Source organism: Colius striatus, chromosome 2 (assembly GCF_028858725.1).
Source record: "Colius striatus isolate bColStr4 chromosome 2, bColStr4.1.hap1, whole genome shotgun sequence".
Lineage (NCBI taxonomy): Eukaryota > Metazoa > Chordata > Aves > Coliiformes > Coliidae > Colius > Colius striatus.
Window position 1 is genome coordinate 76,400,930 of NC_084760.1, and position 26,075 is coordinate 76,427,004.

At 36.3% G+C, this 26,075-nt stretch overlaps 1 protein-coding gene across 4 annotated transcripts in view; it reads right to left on the reverse strand.

The window, feature by feature from the left end:
- STRN (striatin) overlaps nucleotides 1-26,075 on the reverse strand; it is a 73,805-nt gene that overhangs the window by 15,418 nt on the left and 32,312 nt on the right. For 3 of the 4 annotated variants that reach the window (XM_061991138.1, XM_061991137.1, XM_061991141.1), the window contains exons 6-15: nucleotides 19,644-19,779; nucleotides 17,767-17,902; nucleotides 13,985-14,095; nucleotides 11,617-11,703; nucleotides 10,922-11,065; nucleotides 6,806-6,942; nucleotides 2,855-3,030; nucleotides 1,861-1,908; nucleotides 1,099-1,220; nucleotides 139-306 (exon numbers count right to left, since the gene is read on the reverse strand). In XM_061991138.1, coding sequence (XP_061847122.1) covers nucleotides 139-306; nucleotides 1,099-1,220; nucleotides 1,861-1,908; nucleotides 2,855-3,030; nucleotides 6,806-6,942; nucleotides 10,922-11,065; nucleotides 11,617-11,703; nucleotides 13,985-14,095; nucleotides 17,767-17,902; nucleotides 19,644-19,779 — 1,265 coding nt within the window. The remainder of the gene's footprint in view (nucleotides 1-138; nucleotides 307-1,098; nucleotides 1,221-1,860; nucleotides 1,909-2,854; nucleotides 3,031-6,805; nucleotides 6,943-10,921; nucleotides 11,066-11,616; nucleotides 11,704-13,984; nucleotides 14,096-17,766; nucleotides 17,903-19,643; nucleotides 19,780-26,075) is intronic. The other variant, XM_061991139.1, reaches the window with a different exon arrangement.

Here is a 26,075-nt window from a genome sequence, read left to right on the forward strand (position 1 = left end):
TAACTAAATACAAAGGAGTATGGTGTCAAAGAAGAACGGACATAAAATTTACTCTTTCCAATATAGTAAAACAAACAGGAAGGATTTCTGTTCAGTAGTCAAAATTATGGCAGTCTCAAGTAGGGTGATTTTCTGTACCTTGATTATCATTAAATATATTGAGAGCTGGAGCAACTTCTGTAGCTTTCCATAGACGAATAGTGCCGTCTGCTGAACAGGACAGCAAACGTTGGTGTGCTCCACTGTAAACCAGACCCCACACTGCATCTGTATGGCCTACAAAAGCGCCTCTTAGAACAGAAGGATCTGTGAACAAAACACAACAAAGCACATTTCAAAATAAAATTTGAATAAAGCCGATAGTTGTACCTTGGTCTCTGTTTATGAACCAACCTTAAGAAGCTACTCCATAAAAAAACCCCAAGACCAATCCAGCCATATCCATATAGAAGTGTCAGTTATTCTTGTATGAAGATGCTTGAATTTCACCAGCATACATAGCACTCAGTTACTGAATTTACAGCTAATGGAACAAAACAATGTTTCAGCAAAAGGGGCAGTATCAAAGTTGGCAAACCACACTTTGGTTTTAAAGCTCAAACAACTATTAATGGCACATTAATCCCTTTGTTCCAAAAGCCAGCTTTGAAGCCACTCACACCTGAAGCCACAAGAAGTCAAAAATGTTTTAAAACACAGGCACAAGGCTGACATTCATTCAGTTCTGGTAAATCATACCAAGCTGGGCCTTTTAGCTGTTTGCAGATGACATTAACAGCTGCGGTCTCAAACTATACCATCTTTTATCTCAACTGCAGACATTTGTTGAAGAAAATAACATTTAAATACAAATTTGCTGTACTTACCAAGTATCGGGTTTAATCCCGTACTTTTTAAACTTGTTTCTCAAAATTGTGATGAGATGAAGACCTTTTTTGACAAATTTTATTTTCTCATCAACTAGGATCAGTATTAAAACAACGTTCAACTTTCCCTTTTAAATTTCAAAAAACGCATTACCTGCAAATTATACTATTTTAGCCACATTACTATGTCCCTAAATGCATCATTTCACTGGTGCGTGTGACAGCAACGTACCGTAAGAGTCATAGGGGTCGATGTTGGGGTTGGTTGTATTCCAGCCATGGATGAGGCCATCCGTTCCCCCACTGTAACACTGTTCACCATTACTGCTCATCACCACACAGAGCACTGGTCCACTGGAAGAACCCCACCCCCAAGAAAAGTTGGCTATTAACATTTTCATCATGTGAAAACCAGCGTGAAGAGAATCTTCAAATTTCCCCCTTAAGATACAATTCACTTGCTGCACGGACCGCACCAAAATTTCTGCATAGTCAAATCCCAGGCAAATCATTTCCCAGAAAAAACCCTCCACAATATTTGGCAACATAACTACAATCAGGGCAATTTAACCATTATGCATATGAAATAGTAAAAGCGTCACACTTTTAAGCTACAGGCTTTGTCCTTTTTTTTCATAATCAGTTTATTTTCCTTTTTAAAGATCTTTGGCTGTTTCATGAAAGCTATTAAGTACATATCAATTCACTGAAAACAGTTTCATCCTACATATGAATATATCTGACAAAAGGTTATGAGCTACAATGATGAGCAGAACATTTAACCAAATTCCAACTGTGTAATTGGTATAGGCTTTTCCTTTTAAAACTTATGCAGAAAGGAAATGAACATATGCAGATATTTTAAATAGCATGGGAACAAAAACCATGGCATAAAATCACTGGTTGACAAGGTGGAAATTATTTTTAAAAAAAGTGTCTGTTTGAAAACCGTGTATTTCTCAAAATATGACAATGTTTCTCAGAAAATACTCACTTATGTGCTCTGAAGGTATATATTGGCTCTACATCAAGAGAAGCACTCCTAAATGAAGTACAAGAAAATGTTAACGTGTACGATCTTACACAATGCTTTACAAAAAATGTGTCATTCTTAAAATCACTGCTACATCTTTTGAAGTGCTCTCCCACAAATTCCGCTCTCAATGTAATTTTTCTTACATCCATGAGTTCTTTACATTCTTTCAAAATATGACAGGATTTGTTTTGTTTGTTTTTTTGTTTAAAGACCTTCAAAGCAGAGAGTCCACAAACTCTCTCACACCAATGAAACCAGTAAGTAGGTATATCAATGGTAGGTAAGGAGTGTTCCAAATCCTTAGTAGAGTGAGGGAGCTTATGCCAACCTTGTTTTTAATCTTAACACTGTAGCACAGTTACAAACAATGGCTGCACTGGACTTTACCACTCTGGTGCTTGTTACAGATTGTGGTAAAATTACATGCTTTGCCCCATCCTCCTTGAAAGGTATGATGCACTTCCTTAGTGTATTAGCCCTACTATGGATTTACTCTCATCTCTGCAACACACAAGAGATAGTGTCCAAAGAAACCTTGCAACATCTCAAAGTTTAAAGCTGTACACATGCACGTACTTGTGTATGTACACATGCATATATATATAAATGCATTTTTATACATTTATAAACACATGCAAGCATGCTAATAGGTCATATCCCAATATTTTCACTGGTAAATTAATTTGCCATGTTATCTACAAGGAAAAGATTTAAAAAGTGGATGGTCTTCATTTTCATATAGAAAATACATTCGCAAACATGCACAAATTTATTCTGGCACTCCTTAAAAGTATCCATCCTTCTCTAAAAGCTTGTTTTCCTACTATTAAATTCAAGGAACAATTTCCCTCAACTCCAAGGGCAATCCAGTGAAGTGGTATCTACAATTATGTTCTCCTCCTAAATGAAAATGTTTGAAGCAAAGCAAAAAAAAAAAAAAAAAAATTCTTACTTTTTTGCTGGGGCTGTTTTTTGTAAATTCCACATTTTTAATGTATGGTCCTCTGAAGCTGTTATTAAGACTGGTTCAACTGGATGAAAAGCAAGACCTCTTATTCCATCAAAGTGACTTCTTAATGTGAATTTGGGGTTCCAAGTCTTTCTTAATGCATCCTTATTGTTTGCTATCTAATAATAATAAAAAAAAAAAAACACAAAACCCAAAATAAAACTAAAATATTGTAATTAATCTGGAAGCCACAAGGAAAGGAAGAAAAGAGAAATTTCATTTGGCATTTTCAGATGCCAAATTACCTCACACACTTTCCATAACAGCCTGCTCTTGAGCCACAGTCAATTTAACACTGATCAGACAATTCAAAACAAGAGGAAAGGTATTTCACAAAGCCAACAATAATGTTGTGCCCGCAGTACAACATTTTGTTCAAATCTGAAATACCCCACATGTCCGTTAATTACCCAATTTAAAAACTGAAAAGTGCGTTTCTGACTGATCCTGCTGTGAACTGCTTGTTATGTGAAATTTCATGTAAACATACCAGAAAATTCATTAACACTCAGCCTGACTCAACCAAGTTCTGGTCCCTGAATACATGAAGTACCATGGACACGGCATCTCTAAAATAAAGATCTAAGAGACACCGCGAAGTGCCTAGCAGGGCAAAAGGGAACACAACATAATTTACTCACCTAAGGCAACAAAAGCTCTGTAATAATGCAAGACAAGTAAAGTTTGTCAAAAAGGACAAAAACCACTTGGCTACACACTAAGAATAAAACTGTTAAGTAATAGGCTATCATATATACAGAGATAATTGTTTGGCAATAAATGCATTTTAGTAGATCCAAAAAGAAAGCCCTTAAAACAATAATGTTGATCCTCTGAACAAATGTTGTCATAAAATGCTGAACAGACTTTTAAGACTCTATCTATTGCCATAGTTAAATTTACCATCCCTTAACCACTGCTGATGGTGGTTATACAAAAAAAATTGGGAAAACAAACAATTGTGATTCAAATATTGATGATTTAAATATGCTGAAAGCTACAGATAATAACAAATAACCTAGTATCATTAACTGCAAAGAAGAGACAACTGTTTTGAGTCCCTACAAGAACTTACATTTTATTCTGGAATAGAAGAGGTTGGGGAGGTGGATTAAGAACAAAAGTGTTTTTTCTTAAGTTTTATTATGTCTGGATTTAATAATAAAAAGATACTTAAATAAAGAGGTTCTATAGATTTTAACGAACAGCCGGTTTAACCTCATCATATTTCTTGGTCATTACGTACTATCTAGCTCAGGGAGACAAATTGGTTTCTTCATCAGTTTACTGATTTGAGTTGGCTCCAGGGAACAGATAAATGATGGAGCTGGTACAAAGAGAGGCAGGACTGCAAAGTCAGCAGCTCTGGCAGACTTTGTAGAGATTGGTCAAGAAAGTCTCCGCAAAAAGAGTACAAGATGTAGAGAGCGTTCACGGATATCTAGAGAGGAATTCGGTTGCCTCATCACAGACATCTAATGCCAACTAGGTGATGGAGGGAACCCTGCCTGCCTTCCCACTGACATACCAGCAGCACAGGTTCAGATACATCTGCGAAAGCCACAAAGACACCTCAGACAGCCCAACAGTGCATGCCAGGACAATATTCTGCATTTGCTTCTCATTCATTCAGAGATTTCTTCCGAATGATTCTAAGATGATTAGTCTATAAATTAAGAAAGAGTTGGAGAACAGTCCCAGCCATAAGACCAGTAGCAGATGTGGAAACAGATCCTACTCCTGACACACCGTCTGCCTAATTGCACTACCATCACTCCTCTTCACCCACCACTCTCTCACAAGCTGCAAGAGGCAAATAGGAAAGTATCTTATCATTCGTGAGTGCAGATACATTTAAAGACTGATTCACATGAATCTCTTAAGTTCATTTTCTGTACGATTCAAAATTGACACTTAAGAAAAATAGAACAAATTTCCACTAATCCTACTTGATTCACATTTGGCAGCTGGAAGAAGGCACAAAATAATTCAAAACTAACCAGATTTTATTATTTGTAAGCTAAAGAGAAAATCTGAAATGGAAAAAGTACCATTTCATTTTGCTTCAGTAAAGTGCACAGTGAAAAGGGCAAGGAGCTTTGTAAACAATTTTGAGTTTTGATTGTCTGCACTACAAAAAGGTAAGGGTTGAAGTAAGCAAAACTATGAATTCCTGATCACAGGACTTCATAAAGGCATCAAATGGGTGAACAAAAGTTAATACTCGCAACCATGCAGAGATAGGGTGGATAAAAATGCTGGAGTCCATAAATGAAAGCTGTTAATTCAGGATACGGAGACACGGATAAATGCAACAGTTTATATGTACACTTGAACAATGAAATCACTGAAAGCATTTAGAACCTGTACAGATGGTTTAGATTTGCTAAGTCTTCTGAATTTAAAAGTTCAGCATCAAAAGTTTTAGGTGTGACAGTAAAAGAAATGAAATTTGTACACTATCTTACCCCTTTTTGGAGACAAAGTTAGAAAAGACTAGGAAAAAAAAATAAAAGCTGAACCCAAATTATGAGGTAATGCTAAAATACTGTATTTTAGCAGAGATGTTCTGTATCATTGCAATCATGATGATTCGCAACACATCACATGCTCTGACACTTGCTATAGTAGTAAAGCACATCTCTTGCAGTGTCACTCGAAATGTGTGTAAACTTTTACTAACTATGTAATTTATGCTTTACAAGTACATACACGAGCAGAATTTCCAAGTAAGGACCTTCAGGTTATTTCTGACATCTCAGATTTTATTTTTGATTGTAAAATCCTAGGTGTTGATTATTTAAGAGTGGGAAGGGTTGGATTCTTCCCCAGCATGCAATACTAAAAAGTCATCTCTCAAATCTCTCAACCTCAACAGAGCTGGGCAATGCAAAAAGCAAGATTAACCTGAAGTTAACAGATCATTAAGGAGCAGATAATTAAACTAATGGCTGAAGTATCAGAAATACAAGACAAAAATTGCATATGACTGCAAAGAAGCAATTTTAAAGAAAGTTAAAAAAAAAATAAAGAAAATGATGCTGTAGGCTACACATGTAGCTACAGAAGTGCAGGTCAGAAAAGCCTCCTAAAAAAATGGAGAAAAGCTAGTCCAGCTTTTCACTTGAAATGTGGCTACATCCCACAACAGGAAATGTAAGCCACAGCTTTCACCCACCCAAGTCCTGAAAATCTCCCAGGATAGGCATTTCACAGTTTCTCTGGGCAATTTGCTTCAGTACCACTTCCCACCTAACACTTTTTCCCCTAATCTCTAACATGAATCTCCAAAAACATCATGTGCTGTTTCCTCTCGTTTTAACACCTGGCTCTATGGAAAAGCTTGGCTATATCATCCCTGCAAGCACTCTTCCAATACACGTAAGCTGCTATTGAAGCATTCCCTTAGCCTCCTATCAACTGATCAAGACTAACTCCTTTAATACTTCCTCCTCAGTCACACTCTACTGGACTCTCCACTTTCTCTATAACCCTCTTGAAGTGGAGGATGAAGTGGAGGGACTGAAAACTACATACAGTTATGGTCACACCAGTTGCATGTGGAAGGGATGTTATCTTCCCTCAGTCTGCTGGTCATGCTACTGTTGATTTTCCTCAGTGTCACTGTGGTTACAGCTACCCAGATGTATCACTCTCACTAATTACACTTGCTTTTCATTTTGAACTATATGAATGACAAGTCAGGCAAATGAGAAGGAGAAAAGCTTGCTGAGAGCTTGAATGTGGCTGCACTTGGGAAGAACAGATATGTCAAGTAAAAATTTGTGACATCCTCTGACAGCATAACTTCAACAGGAAAATGTTTTCTGCTGAGTGTACACATCTGCCTCAAGCGGAAAGTAGGACCTTGAGTTATTATTAATAACCACTTACATCATAAGTCAGTGAATCTGCCTCATTGGCCACTGTAAGGCCTGCCAGTTCTCCAAGACCTAGCTCATTTTCAAGGGCTTCATCTGTTCCCATAATGAAAGATCTCCCTGAAGAAGGAGGGAATGTTAAAGCTTCCACTGCAAGAAAACAAAACAGAAAAAATCCTGAAATGTTGGTTTATACAATGTTGATCAATAAACACTTATTTTCCACTTCCAAAATACTGAACAACTCTCCAATAGCTGAGGACAAAACAACATAAGGAGATGTATAAAAAAAAGAGCTATTCCAAAGATAATCACTGTACTTACCAACAGTATCCTCTGAACTTAATGCTTACACTTAAGATGTGCATGACTCAAGACAATAAGTGTAATTAGCCACAGGAGGAACAGTACACAACCATTCACTCATATATAATGCAAAAGCGACACAGAAAAACTCAGGCCCTTTTCCTACTCCACTATAAAATATGCAAACAGGTTCTGGAGGAGTAGCAAAAATGTAGACAAAAATAGCTGGACTCTTCTTTCCTAACAACATATCCACACACATCCAAAAGCACGTCTACAAGGAAGCTGTTTACATGCACTCCAATCTAGCAATACAACTGGAAACTGGCACACTGCTACTTGAAAAATCAGTTTAACTACCAAATGGGTTAGTCAGCACTGAACTCTGTTTTTTTTACTAGCAGTACTCAAACTTATTAGCTTACAGCTGCTATAGCATGCCAATAGGACCTTCAGTTACTGCAATATAAACATATCCTAAAGCAATTCACTAGAAATGGGAGAGACAAAGGCTAAGAGAAGTACAGTTCACACACTTACATCCTGTAAGGCTCTGCATCAAGTGGTATGACTCAAAAGAAGCTAAACCTTCACCAGTTTCCCTGTACACCTCTCCAAGTCTATACATCAGAAGACCGAACAGTTGAAAATATGCTATTTTCTCAACATAAGTGACTTAGTTATCTACTACCTTTTATCTCAAACAACAAGGGTTTTCAGTAAATTGATTTTTTCCCCTTTTTAACTCGACTGTAAGTACAAGCCTTGAGAAAATACCATTGCATATGTTTAGTAAGGAAAGAGAAAGGAAACACCATCTCATTCTCAACATCTTACTTAGCCTAACAGTACCTGTGCTATGTTAAAATCAAGCAAACTATGGTTTACAATGAATCCTAGAATGGTAGGGGTTGGAAGGGACCTTTAGAGATCATCTAGTCCAAACCCCCTGCAGAAGTTGGTTCACCTAGATCAGGTCGCATAGGAACATGTTCAGGCGGGTCTTGAAGACCTCCAAGGAAGGAGACTCCACAACCCCTCTGGGCAGCCTGCTCCACTGCTCCGTCACCCTCACGGAGAAAAAGTTTTTCTTATACTTAAGTGGAACTTTTTGTGTTCCAGCTTCATCCCATTAGCCCTTGTCCTGTTACTAGCTACTATAGAAAATAAGGGATGTCCCAACCTCCTGACAGCCACCCTTTAGATATTTATAAATGTTAATAAGATCTCCCCTCAATCTCCTCTTCTCCAGACTAAACAGTCCCAGTTCCTGCAACCTTTCCTCATGTGAGAGATGTTCCATTCCCCTGATCATCTTGGTGGCCCTGCGCTGAATTGTCTCCAGCAGTTCCCTGTCCCTCTTGAGCTGAGGAGCCCAGAACTGGACACAGGACTCCAGATGAGGCCTCACCAGGGCAAAGTAGAAAGGGAGAAGAACCTCCCTCAACCTGCTGGCCACACTCTTCTTGATGCATTCCAGGATGCCATTGGCCTTCTTGGCCATGAGGGCATATTGCTGGCTCATATTTAGCTTATCAATCAGGACTCCCAGGTCTCTCTCTGCAGAGCTGCTCTTCAGCAGTTCGACCCCCAGCCTGTACTGGTTCGTGGGGTTGTTCCTTCCCAGATGCAGGACTCTGCACTTGTCCTTGTTGAACCTCATGAGGTTCCTCTCTGCCCAACTTTCAAGCCGGTCGAGATCCCACTGAATGGCAGCACAGCCTTCTGGGGAATCAGCCAGTCCTGCCAGTTTGGTGTCATCAGCCAACTTGCTGAGGGTACACTCTGTCCCCTCATCCAGATCGTTGATGAAGATGTTGAACAAGACTGGCCCCAGAATCGATCCCTGTGGAACTCCACTGGCCACAGGCCACCAACTCCACTCTGTGCCATTGATCACCACCCTCTGGGCTCTGTCATTCAGCCACCTCTCGATCCACCTCACTGTCCACTCATCCAAACCACATTGTCTGAGCTTTCTGATGAGGATGTTATGGGAGACGGTGTCAAAAGCCTTGTCAAGGTAGATGGCATCCGCTGTCTCCCCTCATCTAGCCAGCTGGTTATGCACTCATAGAAGGCTACCAGGTTAGTCAAACAGGATTTCCCCGTGGTGAAGCCATGTTGACTCCCCTTGATAACCATCTTATCCTTCGTATGTTCAGTGATAACATTCAGGATGAGTTGTTCCATCACTTTTCCAGGGATGGAACCGACTGATCTACTCAGACTGCTTCTCTTGTCCTGAAGGCACAAGGTTCAGATGCTATTCAATTCATCTCCAGTACATGCAGCCTAAAGTAAGATAATCTTTACGTGGTCTTTCCATTCCACGCTCATACGTCTATGAGAGTCCTGTTTGCTTTCTGTTACTTTTTCCAACCAAATAAAAGTCCTTCAAGCTCTGTAATTTGATTAGGTCTCTTAGTTATTACCTTTTCATCCCAAACATCTCTTACCTTCTTCACTGTCAAGTCTAAACTACCGTTTTTTCTTGCCTTTGAACTTAATGATGTCATAATCCACTTAACATGCAATACATACAAGCACATGAAATTTGAAGTGTTACTAGAATAAAAAAAAATGTATGCCAAAAATATCACAAAGTCGCAGATTTATAAAGGAATACACAGCTAACAGTTTGTAATATTGAACCCAGATTGATAACGGTCAGCTGTCCTGTTTTTAGTAAGAGTCCATCTGAGTCTCTGAATCAAAACACATTCTTGATAGGACATGAAAATAAAGCTCTGCTAAAACGGCTCTCGGCAAATGTGAGAAAAGTTGGAAAGGAAACAGCACAAAATCTCTCCACTCCTCTAAGTGTTGCTAAGTCACTCCCTTCTTTCATAAAGAAAATCACTAAGCATGTAGGAAATAGAACTACTGAGACTTTTGGTAACTATGCCACCCACTGAGGCTTTTTATGTATCTTCATTGTAACTTGGCCAACTCAGTTTTTCAGACTTGTTGAAAGACTGATAAGTAAAACTCATGTTTTTCTCATTTTGAAAAAGACATAGTTACCATTTAAAGAAAGAGTACATGACATGATCTTCTACAAATTAATATAGCTTATATGTTTATAACGCCGCATGTCACAGCGATTCAAGCGTAGAATCAAATGGACAATTTCACAACTTTCAGATATTACAGTAATGAAGGTAGGCACATGCCTCCTTGCAAAGCTGTGTGGCTTTCCAGCCTTGGACTAGTCTCTATGAGATTATTATTTTAATTTTTGGAAGACATTATGGAAATTAAATACATTTGCAAGCTCTAAGTTGTTCTCTATGATCACTACACAAATCACCACACGCATTTGAAAGTTGTACCTAGTCAGTTGCATTTACCTGTGTTGCCTCTAACTTTGCACTTAAAAAAATACCTATATATGTATGCATGTGTGTGTATACATGTGTAAAGATGTGTGTATAGACATACATTTAAAATTACGTACATGGGGAGAAAATCATACACTTTTATAGCCTGAGATTTTCTGTTCAAACCTTGACTGTCATGCCTGTGCACAAATAAAGCGAGAGACCTGAGATCATAATAGCACAATGCCACCAAGTGCCAAGTGAATTTTTTCTATCATGTTCAAAGATATTCAGTCAAGACTTTACCTAAGTAGGTGTCTTAACCTCACTAACAGAGATCAGAGGGGAGGAATGGGAATACCATTTATCACCTCAGACAAAACTCACGTTGAATCAGTATTTGCAAAGTCCTCGGAAAGTCTCTAGAGGACAATCTTTATGCAGAGTTAATTATTAATATCTACACTTTACAAAGGTATATGAACATTTTTAATACCTACCTTCATCTGTCCTGTTTATCTCGTGTTCAATGAGCCTTGAGCTACTGGGCCTAGAAGAAGGTGCAACAGATGGCTGTAATGAAGGGAGATCATCAACGTCTCTCAAGTTTGCAAGCATGTCTTGCAGCTTTGACCTGTTGGGCCCTAACCAGAAAAGAAAAAATATTGTTTATGTGTAGTTCATGACAGCACTACTTGTATCAGATAAGCTACAGAAACACATGCAACAATGGATCCTGTCCTGCATTGTAACATTCCCACAGAAAAACTAATGAGCATCTATTTTTGTCGGTAACTAATCATCCAGCATGAAATGAATTTCTTGAAAAGAAAGTGATAGAAGCAACTGAGAATTGTGAGTGCACGGTTTTCCCCACATTTACAAACTCATACTGCTACTCGCATGGGATGCTGAAGAATGCCTCCAACTGAATCACACTGATTATCACAATATTTACTTTTCCAAAACAATAGCTGACATTTGTGAATATTTTAAAAGTTGTGCATTAGGTACTTTCTGTAGAATATTCTTGTGACCACATGATTATTTAAAATTTATTTGTACAGCAGTGTCGTAGTGTGAACTACATAAACCAAAACATTACACTTATATTAAAATATTAATGCAACTGGATTCACTGGCCTACTTCCTGAAGCTACATATGGTGAAGACCCATGCCCTTCTTGACACTTACCCGTGCTTTGCTCCATCATTTTCCCACATCCCTGTTTTGACTGTTTTATATAGGATTGAGGCTGAAACATATCTTCGGTAGTTTTTCCTGTTGTAAGTTTAATTAAGAATGGGAAAATATCTTACCCATAGTCCATTATGGTTTTTTCCTAGACCAGTAAATAATACAGCTATTTTTAAGCAGCTTTAACATAGAAGTGTACTCTAATATATCTATTCTCTCACAAAATCATTCTATGATTCTATTCTCTTATTACTTCACAGGAGTGTTTACTACAGCCTTGCAAAATCATAAGTTTACTAATGCAGTTGCAAACTCTACTTTGTCCTCCTAACCATAATGACTGATGATAAGCTAAATAGTATTTAACTTGTCTGTCACAAAAATAGTACTTGATTGAGGAAAACAGTAAGTAGGATTTTGCAAGATTGTTTTACAGTAATATCTGATTTATAAAAACAGTATTTTTCTCAGTAGCTCCTCAGTGTCTAAGCACCCTTTATGATGAGACTAAAGTCACAGAAACAAACAAATTTAATGTCAAGATTCCCCAGACTTCCTTTCCCACATTCTTCTTCACTACGTGCAATATCATGAATAGCTGAAAACAGACTGTGACTCTTCCTGACTTTTCTGCATTGATGCCCTTCCAGTGATGGTTTGTCCATGGAAAGATGCTTAATTTACTGCAGTAAATCACTTCCAAGATCAAACCAAACCAATCAAATCAAGCCAATAAGTATTGTAAAAGTACTGAGCAGTAGTTATCTTCATGGAGGAGCACTGGATGTCCAAGTGCTGCCTTACATCAGGATTCTTTCTCACAGGTATATAAAAAATGTTCCAATCATATATGTCTATATTAATAATTAAATACTGGTTTATTATGAAAAGTAAAAAGCACTCACCAGCTGCTCAAGAACATAATTTCAACAGTTTGATTAAATAATTTCTGCTAAGTTAATCCTACATCTATATCCTGAACTACACAGCATGTCTGTGTATTTTAAAAATAACAGACAAGTTACAAAAATCAATTGTACTTAAGTCATATTGGTATGCCCTCTCTACCTTATCTATAAGAAATTTAGAATCAATTTTGTAAAACACGAACACTGCAGTTGGCCAGCTCAGCTTCTTGTCAAACCTGCAATTAATTTCCAGAAGCTTTAATGATTCCAAAGATGACAAAAATCACTTGAGAAATTTAAAGAATTATAATGATTTACCTTTTTTCATTAAAAAATAAAGCAAAAGGGAGGTCTAGTTTGTATATTTGATAGCACAATTTCAGCAATAGAACCAACCGCTGAGCAGCAGCTTATTACAGTATCAATGTAAGAAAGTACAAAACACGTCAGCCTCAATGACAGGAGGATCTGACACCGTTTGCATCACTATGCATGTCTCTTTGGAGTGAGAATTTCCTTGGTATTCATAAGCATCTTCCCACAAAGGGAGAAACATTCCTCAAATTTCTTACTGGACTACATGCAATAGTATTTTACATCATTCACGTATGAATTCTCAAAATGGATAGATGTTTGAAATATAATTGTGAATACGGTGTTTCATTTTAAATACATCATCTGAGTTCAAAAAGTTTTAAGGCTTACTTACTAAAAAAAAAAAAACATTTTATAAAACAGATTTGTATTTGAAGAAATATAACAAAAATATAACACAGGGCTAGAAACTGCATTTCAGATACTGATCACAGTTTTTTGTTTGGATAAAAATACCCAACATTTTTAAAGGCTAGTCCCACGGGTATGGAAGTCAACAAATAAATCCTGTAATTTACAAATAAAATGACGGTCAGAGTTGCTTCCTATTTCGAGCCCTGCATAACAAATCATGATGACAGCATGACTGCATGACTCACGTCGTGAATGTTAAGTATAAACAGGGGTAGAAATTAACCTGTTTTCTCCCTCTGTCATCTAATAGGATGCTCAAGACCATTTCTGGTTTGTTTTGTTTTTTTAAATTTTATTTACATACCAGACTTTAACATGTTTCCAGCTAAGAAACGGTTCTGCAGTCTTCTGTATTAAAATGTGAACTATTACACCGATGCCTTTTACAATTTAAGTTTCTGAATAACAAAAGTACAATTCGTGCTCAAAGCAACAATTTTTAATTAGCCCAACACCTGGTTGGAAAAAGTTACATCTAATCCAACTATTTATCAAGTAACTTGATTGACTGTCATTAATTTCAACCCCTGAGAACCGGTGAACAGGAAAGCAGTCAGGAGCAGCAAAGTAAAAGAGTAAGTAATTTTAGGAAAACATTGAAAGAGAGATAGAATTAAAGGTGGGAAAGATGTGATTTATGATTTTAAGGTGCAATGTTTTCCACTTACTCTTCACCCCCTTTTTTCCCTTGCGCTCCTTTTTGTATTGTTCCTTGAGTTTGGTTATTACTCCCTGGTCGACATTCCAAGCTTCAGGCATGAGACACTGGTCTTCCTTTTCTAAACAAAGTGAAACAAATGAAATATCCTTTTTCAATAATGTCACCAAGTGATCTCCACTGAAGGAGGTAACAGCTGCTGTCAATGGCATTCATCTTTTATTTTAAACAGACAGAAATAGCACCAAGCTTGTGAAAGCTGAAACACTGCTACTACATTCCACTTCTGTTTGCTCAGAATTTTCCTAACAAAAAACTGAGATGAAATTTCATATGCCTAATTTCTATAACAAAGCACATAGCAACATTTATTTACTTTATCATAAATTAGGACATATATTTCAGTTTTTTCATTCCTCTAGGGAAAGAACTATTACAGACAGAAACAGAAGTTATGTTCCTGCTGTATTTGGTCAAGATAACTTTAGAACTCAGATGTTGTCTCACTGCATTTCAAATTCTTGTTTCATTGTCTTTGTGCTATGTTGTCATTTACATAAAGCAGCAGCACATTTAAATCACTTTATAACACTGTATACGTCACTGAGGTTTGAATAAAATCCTAAAGCTCTAAGGCCATGAAATTTCAGAAAAAGGGGAAGGTCTAAGTTATTAGTCTTTGAAAAAAAATAGATAAAACATTTCAACATGCCTAAAGGAAAAAAAAGAATCCCCACTTTCTTTAGAAAAAAAAACATCCCTCTCAAATTGTTTCGCCGTGACATGATACAGAGAAGTATTCTTCCAATAGTATGGTATTTGGAGATTTTGAACAAAACTTGTTATGCGAGTTGAAATCCCCAAGTAATTTTTTCCATATATGGAAAGACTGTACTGAGCCAGCTTAGAAAAATAATTTGGGAGAGGAGGTAATACAGCTGTTCCTCATATATATCTATGTTCATGACCATTACAGCTACATTTTTTTGTTTGTTTTCCTCATTAAAATCCCAATCTTATCATTTAAAAATTCTTTTCAGACCAAGTTTGCTTTGTACATCAATAAACTATCCTAAACCTTTGAAAATACGAACAATAATAAACTTATCCTCAGACTAAGATGCAGAAAGAGTATTAAATATCTATAGAGGAAATAACTACATTTACCAACCACAATCTGAAGGAGTTACTATGATTGGACAGAAGATACAAAACTAGACATGAGTTATCACGGGGACTGACTTGTTAGAACTGAAAAAGACCCTCCACCAACATCAAATTCAACAGGAGTCAGCAGCATAACCTTGCAAGCATAAACACTCAACTGTATCTTGAGCTGTACTAACAAGAACCTAGACAACAGGGTGAGGAATGTGATTATTCCCCCTTCTGGCACTTGTGAGAGTACATCTTGTGGGCTGCATCCAGTATATTTTTTTTTTTTATACTGGGAAACCTTTTAGATATAAAGTTAGGTACCTATTATTGACGTAATACAACAGCTCCTAAGACAGAGTCACTAATACAGTTAAAGCAATCGGAGCAGATGAGCTACAAGAAGGGACTGAGACTGCTGTGAGTGTTTGTTCAGCAATGGCAAAAGAGGCATCTTAGTGCTGCCTACAACAACCTAATGGGCAGGCATAGACACGACAAGAGACAGACTCTGCTTGGACTTGCATCACAGAAGGAGCAAATACTTTTTACCATGAGGACAGTCAAATATCAGAACACTATGCCTAACAGTTTATGTCAACTCCCTTCTTGGAAGATACTCAAAGTTTGACTGGAAGAAGTGCAGAGTAACCAGCTGCAAATGGACGTGAACAGGAGATTGCACTAAGATGATCTCTCACTCCTTTGAACCCTTCAGCCATGATCCTATACTCAATGAACTGGAGACAAATTCAAGACCCAAAGTCTTTAAGGACCAGCTATAAAAATAGAGAGGTATTAGTAAGCTGAAGAAAGATGTAAGAAAGAAACTCTGTGCACTAAGTCATGTCCTCTTAATATTTATGCCCAATTAAGTACCACTAATGATAAAAAACTGCATGAAGAACTCAAAAATGTTTTGAGAAAATAATGCTTGAGAAAAATGAGTAAGCACTCTTTCTGAGACCAGGTTAAAACTTTTAATGATGCTTTTCCTCCCTGGCTAGACAGCATTTTCTGCTCTCCTCCAATAAAAAGTGTAAATTAATTTATATTACATTGTGTCGCCAGTGAAATACTTCATACATTAAGTTTCTACAGACTGTCCCGGGATTTTTCCTGCATGTCTCAGAAGTTCTGTTCAATTTCACAAGTGGATCCTGAACTACTAATGTGCAAGTGCTTTATAGTTTGAAAATTACCTGAACACTTACGAACCTCTCAAGCTAAAGTGGTTCAAATGATCAATGCAACTGATCAGTAATACTTGGGATCAAAAATGAAGCAAGGACTTCCTGTTCCTTCTATCCTCAATCTTCTATGATACATTTAACAGTTTTACTTAAATCAAATTAACATTAAGTGATTCATAATGACAGTTTCTTGGAGAAGTCTATTCTTATATATGGCAACCATAAGAGACATGGGTGAAACAAGTAACTGAAAAACATAAACATCTATAACACAAAAAAACCCCTCTTAACATTTTTAGAAATGAAACGACTACTTTCCATGACAATTTATTTCTTTTTAATGTTAGACTTTTGCTCATTTGTACTCAAGGTGTCACCAATGACAGTAAAAATAAACCAGAAGTGTAGATTTCAGAACAAAGTTATCTCCTGTTGGCATACTGACTTTTTGGTGACACAAGCAATGGCTATGCTTATCAAATATAAATGGATAAAATTTAATATTAAAGAGAAGTATCAGACCAATCTAATGAAAATACTTGCAATAAAAAGAATAACACTCTTAAATTTGATGGTGAGCAGAACAGACTTTTGTATTACATGATATTGAGACACATCCTCCTAAGCAGAGACTACATCACACAGAACAATAATTCAGAGTCCAATCAGGAGCTGGATATGGCTTCAGTGAAATAAAGCATCTCAGAGCTGTTAATTCACAAGAGCCACAGCAACCAAGGCTTATCTGTCTGTCAAGGTTTCAGTTCCACTACAAAACTCAATTATTGCCCACCTATCTTCTATAGCTCACTCTGTGTCCACTTATGCTTAAGACTTTCCAGAGTAGTTTAAGGAGGAAACAACTCCCCTTCAAGATATGCAACCAGTGCTCTTCCTTCTTCCCTTCCCTGTGCAATTGGCTTATGTAGAGTAATTGCATCAAGCTCCCGTAGATGCTGGCATTCTGGGTTGCAGGACGTAAGCCTCAAAAGACAAGAGAACATACTGTCTCTATGTCTACGAGGCTTAAAGATAATTTTTTTTGACAAGTTATATAAGAAAATTTGAGCAACTGAATAGTTCATATTGCCCAAATTGCTAACACACAATGAGAGTACAACCAATTCAGTCTTTATGACTCACACTGCTCTCTGTATCAAAGTGGGAGAAAGCAAAGACAATGAAGTAACTTTTATGTCTCAATTGTAAAATACAGCTCTACCAGAGTCGTTTACTAGTACAGGTCACTGGAAAAATATATTGAAATTACATTCATAAAATCCTATCTGCCTTATTATTAAAGGAAAATTCAAAAAGGAATATGAATAGGTGCTGTGAAAGAATCAAAAAAGTGCTGTGATTATGACAGAGATCTGAATGAATCACTCAACGTATTCCTAGAACAATTTCTTTTCTCCTGGTACAATCCATTAAATTTCCTTACCCCAGTCTGTTCCATCTCCTGAACTTCTTGACTCCCCATCACCTTCATCTGAGGTGACCAAAAAGTCAAATTCTTTCAAAGCTTCTTCTGTATCTCTGTCTTCACTGCTGTCAGATAGTACTCTTTTCCTCACAATCTGAAAGGTCAGGAAGGAGAGAAAAAAGCTGATTTAAGTTACATGCACATCTTTATGCCAGCTGAGCAGTATTGTCTTGTCTTCTATGCAAAACGCTAACAGGAATTTGAAGAAAAGGTAGAAAAGAATACAGTACCAAGCAAATCCAGAATAAGCATATAGACTTTGTTCAAATTTCTAAGTCAAAATGAAATTTATCTGTATATTCTTTCTTCCTGTGACTACCATAATCAATCACTTAATAACGAATCTATGCTTAGACCATTATTATTTTTTTAAATACCAGAGAAGTAGAATGTTTTGCTTAATACAGTTTTTAAAAAACACGCACCTTTTTAACTCTCACTTCTGAAATCACTCTACATATGGACCACTAGAGAAGTCTAAAAGAATAAAACTGCCAAACCTACAACTAACAATTCGTTTAGGTTCAGGGAAAATCATTCTATCCTGAACACTTCCTCAAATATTACTGTTATTTAAACACAGTACTTCAATGTTTAAACTGCATTTCCCCTTCAATTTCACAAGTAAATTTAGTAAAAAAATAATTTATCAAATTTTGGTAAAAGAAAAAAATATATGCTTTAACAAAGAATCTACTTGTAGGCTTTCTGCAATATATGTACTTTTCCCTCAATAATCAAAATGGACTAGATGCTTTATAGTTATTAGACTAACAGGTGAGTAGATGCCATGATACATGAAATCTATAGCATAATTTTTAATTCTACATAAAAATTACATTCATCACAATACCTGGACTTGGAACATAGGTAAGGGTCTCTCTGAGAGGACTTCAAAACATATGTCAACATTTCACAGTTCATGAACATGAATGATAAATACAATGAACTGATTTAAAAACCTGAAGCAATTCTGAACTTCAAGGTTCATGTCTTCAGCAGATTTATTCAACATACTGTCTTACAGATGAGAAGCATCTCAGACATTATAGTCCACGGATGACAGGAACAAGTTTTAAAAACTCCTTTAAAAATGATGGGGTTTTAAGTATTCATTTTCAAAATTGATCAAAGGAATAATTGCATCCATCATTATTCTTACCTGCTTCAATTGTTAGCAAACACAACTCATTGAATAAATACTAATTTTGAAAAAACTGAGTACAGATTGCATGTATAGAATTTTTGTGATCATAGGACCAAATCATATAGCAATGTATAGATCATCAGGGAGTTTCAGGATTTGACTGAATAAACAAACAAATGATTAACCACATGATAGAGTTTTTCCAGTTACACTTTTCCTTCCTTTTACAAGCTACTTAGAGAAATGTGCTACTTCAGTTCTGTACCCTACAAGGATAAATTTCTACAAGTAATTTTAAATATATTTCTATAAAGAAACAATGTATTTTTTACATGCAAACAATACCTTCAAGCTAAGCAGAAAACTGTGAAAATGGGATATCTGCTTCCTTAAAAAGGGTATCCTATATACATTAAAAATACTATGCAGGATAGTAGAACAACAATTTAATAGATTTTGTTCTGTCACTGCAAACAAAGTAATAAAGACAGCAAAGCTTAATTTGTATGTGCCAACTCAGAAATGGATATATAATTCCTCTTGTGCACACATGCTTGGACAGACCATCATAAAGATGCATTAATGATTTGCACGTGTACATACACAGTCATATACTTTGCATATAGGCATCTCATTAATCTCACTTTTGCTGTTCTTCGTAACTTTTTCAATTATTTTTTCCACTCACTGTTGCGCTATCAATGATTGTTTTCTCTCTTCCTTCAATATCTTCTTCATCTTCTTCGTCACTGAAGTCTGCAGCTGCATTTTCAAGAAACTTGAAGGTCTCTAGCAGAGAGGCAGAGTCAGTCAATTCAGGTTTCCTAAACAACAACAACAACCACCATCATGGGTCAAAAGAAATCAGAGCAAAGTCATCTTTGCAAGTATCAGTCTGTTCTGTATTATGATATCCAACAACACGACATTAAAACGAGCCTACAGGCAAAAATGGACTATTAGAGGTAAAAATATCTGTGGATCAAACAACCTAAACATTATCCATAAACTGCCTTATTAAAACCAACAATTATTCTTCCATCTGCAATTACCAGATCAAACATCTCCATTTTTAATTTTAAAAGCATATTGGAGAAATGTGCCCAAAAGCAACATCACTACTGACATCACCAAAAGCCTCAGCAATGACAGGAGTTACAGCTACTAAGTTGGCCTCTCCCACGAACATCAAGGTACAGGAAAACTTTGCTGCTGCTACCTGATGTTCCTCACCTTGCCGAGAAACACCAAACTCTAGATTCATCATTCATTAACTTCTCAGACATTATAAATTTGACACTATAAAACAATGTAATAGGAGAATAGCATCAATGAATGAATGTTTATGTAGATAGTAACATTAAACAAATAAGGAAATGGATGAAGATAGGGTAAAATAACGACTGCACTGGCATGAATACAGACAGTGCCTCAGAACAGGAAGCGTAAGGGTTGTCTGGTTTCCAACTGAAGAGGAAGAATCCAAGAAGCAGAACTGTAACCATTAACAAAATTCTGATTAAAGTACAATTAAAGCAGTCCTAAAATTAACAACAGGTACCATGCCATGTTTTCAATGCAGAAGACACTCGTCCATCAATCCCTCAAAGATGAAGTGGTGAGGAAAAAACTACTCTCTTCGAATTGTAATGATCACTTCCAGTGAAACCTTGTACATTCTTTACAGCACTAAATACAAGCTTTATTGTTTCCTTACCTTTAATCAGTCGTCTGTTTCGCATAGTTCATCACTAAATGCACGTCATCTTGGTTTTCACAACCACTGAAGCAACAGAAGTTTCTTTCTCTTTTCAGAATTCTCTTGTACAGTCACCCTTACTATCTCCAAGTACCTTCTCATATGATCAGTTTGAGAAGGTTCAATCAACTAACACACCTACATAGTAAAGCCCTCCTCCCTGCAGTGTAAACACCTGATTATCTGTCCACCCACCTATTCCAGTGTTTTTTCACATCACTTTTCAAACGTTTATTACAGGAAACATCCAAGGGCAAAAGATCTGATATGTTATAAGGCGTGATAAGCAGCACATTTCTTCTTTCTTCATGTAGTTTCTCTTCAAATAGTTATATGCTTACATGACAACAATTAGCAGGAGTGGTTTCTTCATAGCCCTAGTATGTCTGCATCTCATTAAGACAATTTATTTTACTCTTTTTTTTTTTCCATTTATTCATCTTTACGGCCCAAAAGTACCAATCAAGATTTCTCTTGTGATTAGAAATTCCACATATATAGCACCACAATCTACCACGATGTACAGTTTGTTTTCATGGTCACTGATGTCACTGAGAATGTTCTTATCTAAGATAAGATATGAGAAAGTGGAAGGAACAATCTCAATCATGCTTCAAATTTGCTTTGCTTCCTGCAATATTTTGACCCTCTTGTTTCTATGATAAACCTAAAAGCACCCTGTAAATTTTTCTTTTTCCTTAAGTAATCACTACTTTGGCAGAGTGCAACACTTCGCAAATTTGTAGTAATAATGTACACTTTCACAGAAATCCTATAGTATTGTTATATTGCTGTTTTCAATTCACAAATCTTGTTAAGACAAAACTTGTTGCATGCTTCACTGCATTAATTTCTCAATTTTCAGCAAATTTTGTGTGTCCTAGTCAACTTCTTGTGGACTAAATCATCCAAACACAATCATATTTCTCCTTTCCCTCCATATTTTGCAGTGTAAAAATATCATGGCTGCTAACGGATATTAGCAGCCATAAGACATGCTACAGTAAATAGTAATATATGAACTAATACCAAACATAAAACATAAGATTTTAATCAACAGAACTTGTTATTAAGAGACTTGTATCTTCTACAGGTATAAGTATCTCTCACATTGAAGTGCAAAGTGACCACCAAAAGAGAAGGTTCTATCTTTTTTAAGTAGTTGGTCTGAATTCAACTACCACTGTATTACACACTTTAGTGGGTAGGATACATACATAACTGTGTATCTCCATTTACACAGTGGGGTAAAAGGCATCTCATGCATTGTAAAACATGGTAGTTTATCATGTATTTCAAAACTCCTGCACAGTACAAAAATGTACTAAGTCAGCATAGTACCACAGAAGATTATTTGTGCTAAGGCCAAACTTCCAAGTAAGGATTCATAAGAATGACAAAAGTGATAGAATGAAGAAGTGACAGAACATTTAAACCATTGAAAGGTTCTACAGGGAAAAGAAGCTTAAAGCTGACAACATGTTTATTGGCCATACTTTAGTCCAATACACTTTAGCATCAAAACAAAAGTAACTCAATAATTTAGCTGGTTTTCATTTAGGTATTTTTTAATCCTTTAGCAGCACAAACACAACGTACTTTGAATACTACTCTCAGCATGACCACTTAGGAACACTGTAAAATATACTTTAAAAAGTGTCTAGCCTTAGCTAATTTATGTTACATACTTTGATGGCAATTTGAAAATTGCTTGTTTCATTACTTTACATCTGTTTAGTTTGTTTCTCTTATGGGGTCATTCTCAAAGCAATTTAAGAGGCAAAACTATATTCAGAGATAGCGTAGTATAATAAATTACTTGAAATTCCATTTTAGAAAAAGAAACACAACCAAACATTTCCAAGGCACACATAACCTAGAACACTTTTTAAAAAAATTAATGAGTGAAAACAATAGAAGGGAGGTCCAAAGGCAGTGACTGATACATGAACATGTGTTACAGGCACGAGTGAGGCTGGACTAGGTCAAGGTTATCCTTGCAAATAAAGGAAGACCGAAAAAAACAAAAAGGTCTCAAAAATTCCTCTTCACTGTACTGTCCTTGATCAAAACGTATGGAAGGGAGAATATAATTTTCAAATTGCAAGAACTTCGGTTTTGCTTCTTCCTTCTTTCCCAGATATATTGTCTGAAGAAAAACTGACAGGGAACAAGAAGCCATAAACTCCAGATGGCAGGAGCTGCCAAAGCAGAGACCAACCCTGATTTTGGTAAGATTTCCTCAACCCTGTGCTACTCAGTTGCTTCTCTGAGCCTTCTTCCCATTGCTCCTTCCTTAACTATACTTTGCAACACTATCCTTGCACAGTTTTCTCCCCAGCACCTAATCTTACCTTCTTTCCTTGAGGGAGTCATCCCAATTGACTTACCATTTCCTAAGCAAACCTAAAACAACCCTAAAAATTTAATCATTTAACCAATATAACCGTCTATCGGACATTCACTCTGGGTATTACATTCTCCTCTCCAGTACCCTTTTACAATTAGACAGGAAAGTCTTAGGGCAGAGAGACTACCTGCTACTTGCATCTGCACGTGATTAAGTACAATAGGACTAAATGCTTGTCACAAGCATAAGAAGTACAGTAAGTAGTGCCAGAAAGTGAAGTACATCTACACTAATGCTGCTGCATTTTCCATCTTACAACTAATGGATGGGAAGTGTGCAGATTTTATGAATATTACTCTTGACACAGGAAACTGTGATCCCCAATGATAAAACATTTTTTTTCTGTTTAAAACACAAAATTAGTGTTACAAATGGGCTGGTAACTGAAGTACTTACCTCCCTTAAAGAAACAAAAATCTGAAAACACATGAGTATTTTCCTCCTCAGGATAAGTTGCCAGAATTTTCTGCAGCTGTGATGGCCCTGAAAATCTCATCCTAACTTGCATTTTACAGGCTGTTCAAGTACTCAAATTTGTCTTAATCCCTTGTCCCCTTTAAGACTAAAATTAATATCTTCCCATGAAATCTAAGAAATATTATTTGTAGATATTCCTTGTGTAGTATTTAAAACATATGTGGATCTCATTGGACCACAGAAGGTAATACAGCCAACTCTTAATTTTCTGTTCTATAGTGACATGGCTCAAGACAAGTATTTGGTATAAAAATCCAGCTGGCCCTTATGTTTCTTTGGAACTTCTTATGTTCTAGCTTGTACTCACTGCCCCTTGTCCCTCCCGCTATCAAAATGTGTTACTGTGAGGTCCTAAGTTCTATTAATGCCCCATAGAATTTAGTTATTTTATGTTTTAACATAGTTTTTTCAATGTGGCTAGTTGATTTCTTTTAAAATGGATGCAGTAAATAAATGCATGTAAATTCAAACGTACTCCTTTCTATAAGGACTGTCTTTAAGAATAATTTTTTAAATATTCAGTGCTATGCAAAACCCTTCATACTGCAGCACTGAAAATATCAAACTAGTACTTAACAAAACTGGAAACCATTACAGTCATCAAAATTTACACAAGGAACATGGGGAAGGGTAGACAGTCTGTCACAACCTTTGAAATCTCTTAATGAATTCACATCACACAATGCCAGAACCAGTGCAATACATACTACAACTGGTAAGCAACACTTACAAAATGGTTTGGACATAAATTGGAATCAAGAAGGAATGCCATTTAAAAAGGAAAGGCCACATCTCTTGCCAAATCTAGTCGGAAAACTCTAATATGTCAAATAAAAAAGCTTTTTAAAGAATAAAACTTAAAAATAAATCCTAGGTTTAAAGAATTAAGTAACTCTTGTAAGTTATTTCTTCATTCACCTCCCCTCTCTTTACATCTCTCTCTCTCACTGCACAACTTCTCTGCCTCTTTCTCACTATTCCATAGTACAAAACTATGAGCCTTATATGGTGTTTCCAAGAAGCAGTCCTCAAATCCATATGCCATAGATCTGTGCCAATGAGATGAAAGAGTTCTCCATTGGTACTTTCTTCACAAAACCCCCAATTTATTTACTGGTTTTTTTGTTGGTTTTTTTTTTTTTTTCCCTGCTTTAATGCATCCATTGAAAGTGACCAGGTCTGGCCTAAGTCAGGTATCTTTGAAATGGCTGTTAGGTCACTGCAAGATGAAGGCAGGGACAAATAGTAAAACAGTGGGAAAAAACATCAGTGAAGGGAAGAAGGCAAGTAGATTTTGGATTTTTTTTTTCCTTTTTTTAATTCAGTATTTTTGTCTTGTATGCAGTTTTGGAAATCTTTTTCATGGCAGGTGTTATCTCAAGTTGTTAAAATTCAGAGATATTCTCCCAAATAAACCATTTTATAAGCTAGTCAACACACAACACTCAACAGTCAGTATGCATCATTTTCATTACATGGGCCAATGTTAATAGGTTTTAGAGGTGCAAAAGTTATTCAAGGCCTTCTGGTATAGAAAAATGTTCATTCACTGAAGTGGCAGTTGGAATGATCTGTTGTATATCAGAAAGATACGGTCTTCAAAATGTGTCATTTTAATTTTTGAAAAGGTCTTTGGATTTGCTCTCAAATGTTGAGGTTGGATGCCTTTTTGCGCAAGTAAAGTGTACGCAGTGGAAGCCACATGTGGTTCAACAGAAAAAAAGGGCTGGAGATCAGTTTCAGAGAGAGACTGATACATCATTCAGGATCATTTTTCTTTAAAAAGTTTCTATTGATTATTTGAACACAGTTTTAATGATCAAACCCTTCGCAAGAACTCAGACAATTAATCTGTATTGGTTTGATATATACATACATCCATATATTTTGACATATATGGGTATATACATGCATGCTTGGTAAACCCTCATTCTTTTTCAGTTCTATCCCTTTATTATATTAGCTTCCACTTGTATAAAATAGTAGTTAAATACACATCTTCAAGAAGGTAAACTAATTTGACTGTTTGGCTTTCAGTCAGTAAGAAGAAGCTATTAAAAACTGAGGTAATAAGTGAACCAAAGATACTTAAATACTCTCATGTTTTCAAGGCTACAAGTGACATTTGCAGGCAGCTCTCACTTGTTGCAGTTTGTTGGGGAAAAACACTGAATCCTCTCACTGCAGGTGTTAAGAATTTCAACCATTATTATAAAGTTATTATTTTAGTATCTATTTTTGAGTATCATGCCAAGTGGTACTTATCTTTTGTAATGCAAGTGAGCTGATTGAAGAAACTGAAAACAGATTCCCTTTTAAATTCCATGAAATAAGTGGAAACACGACTATATCTATCCCAGGTTTTCATATTAACATTTCATTTATGGAATCAAAATCTCGCAGGGTGCATTCAAAATCCACATGATGTCTTGAGTGCTAAGGTTTTCAAGAGGATCTGTACATTAGCAAATAAA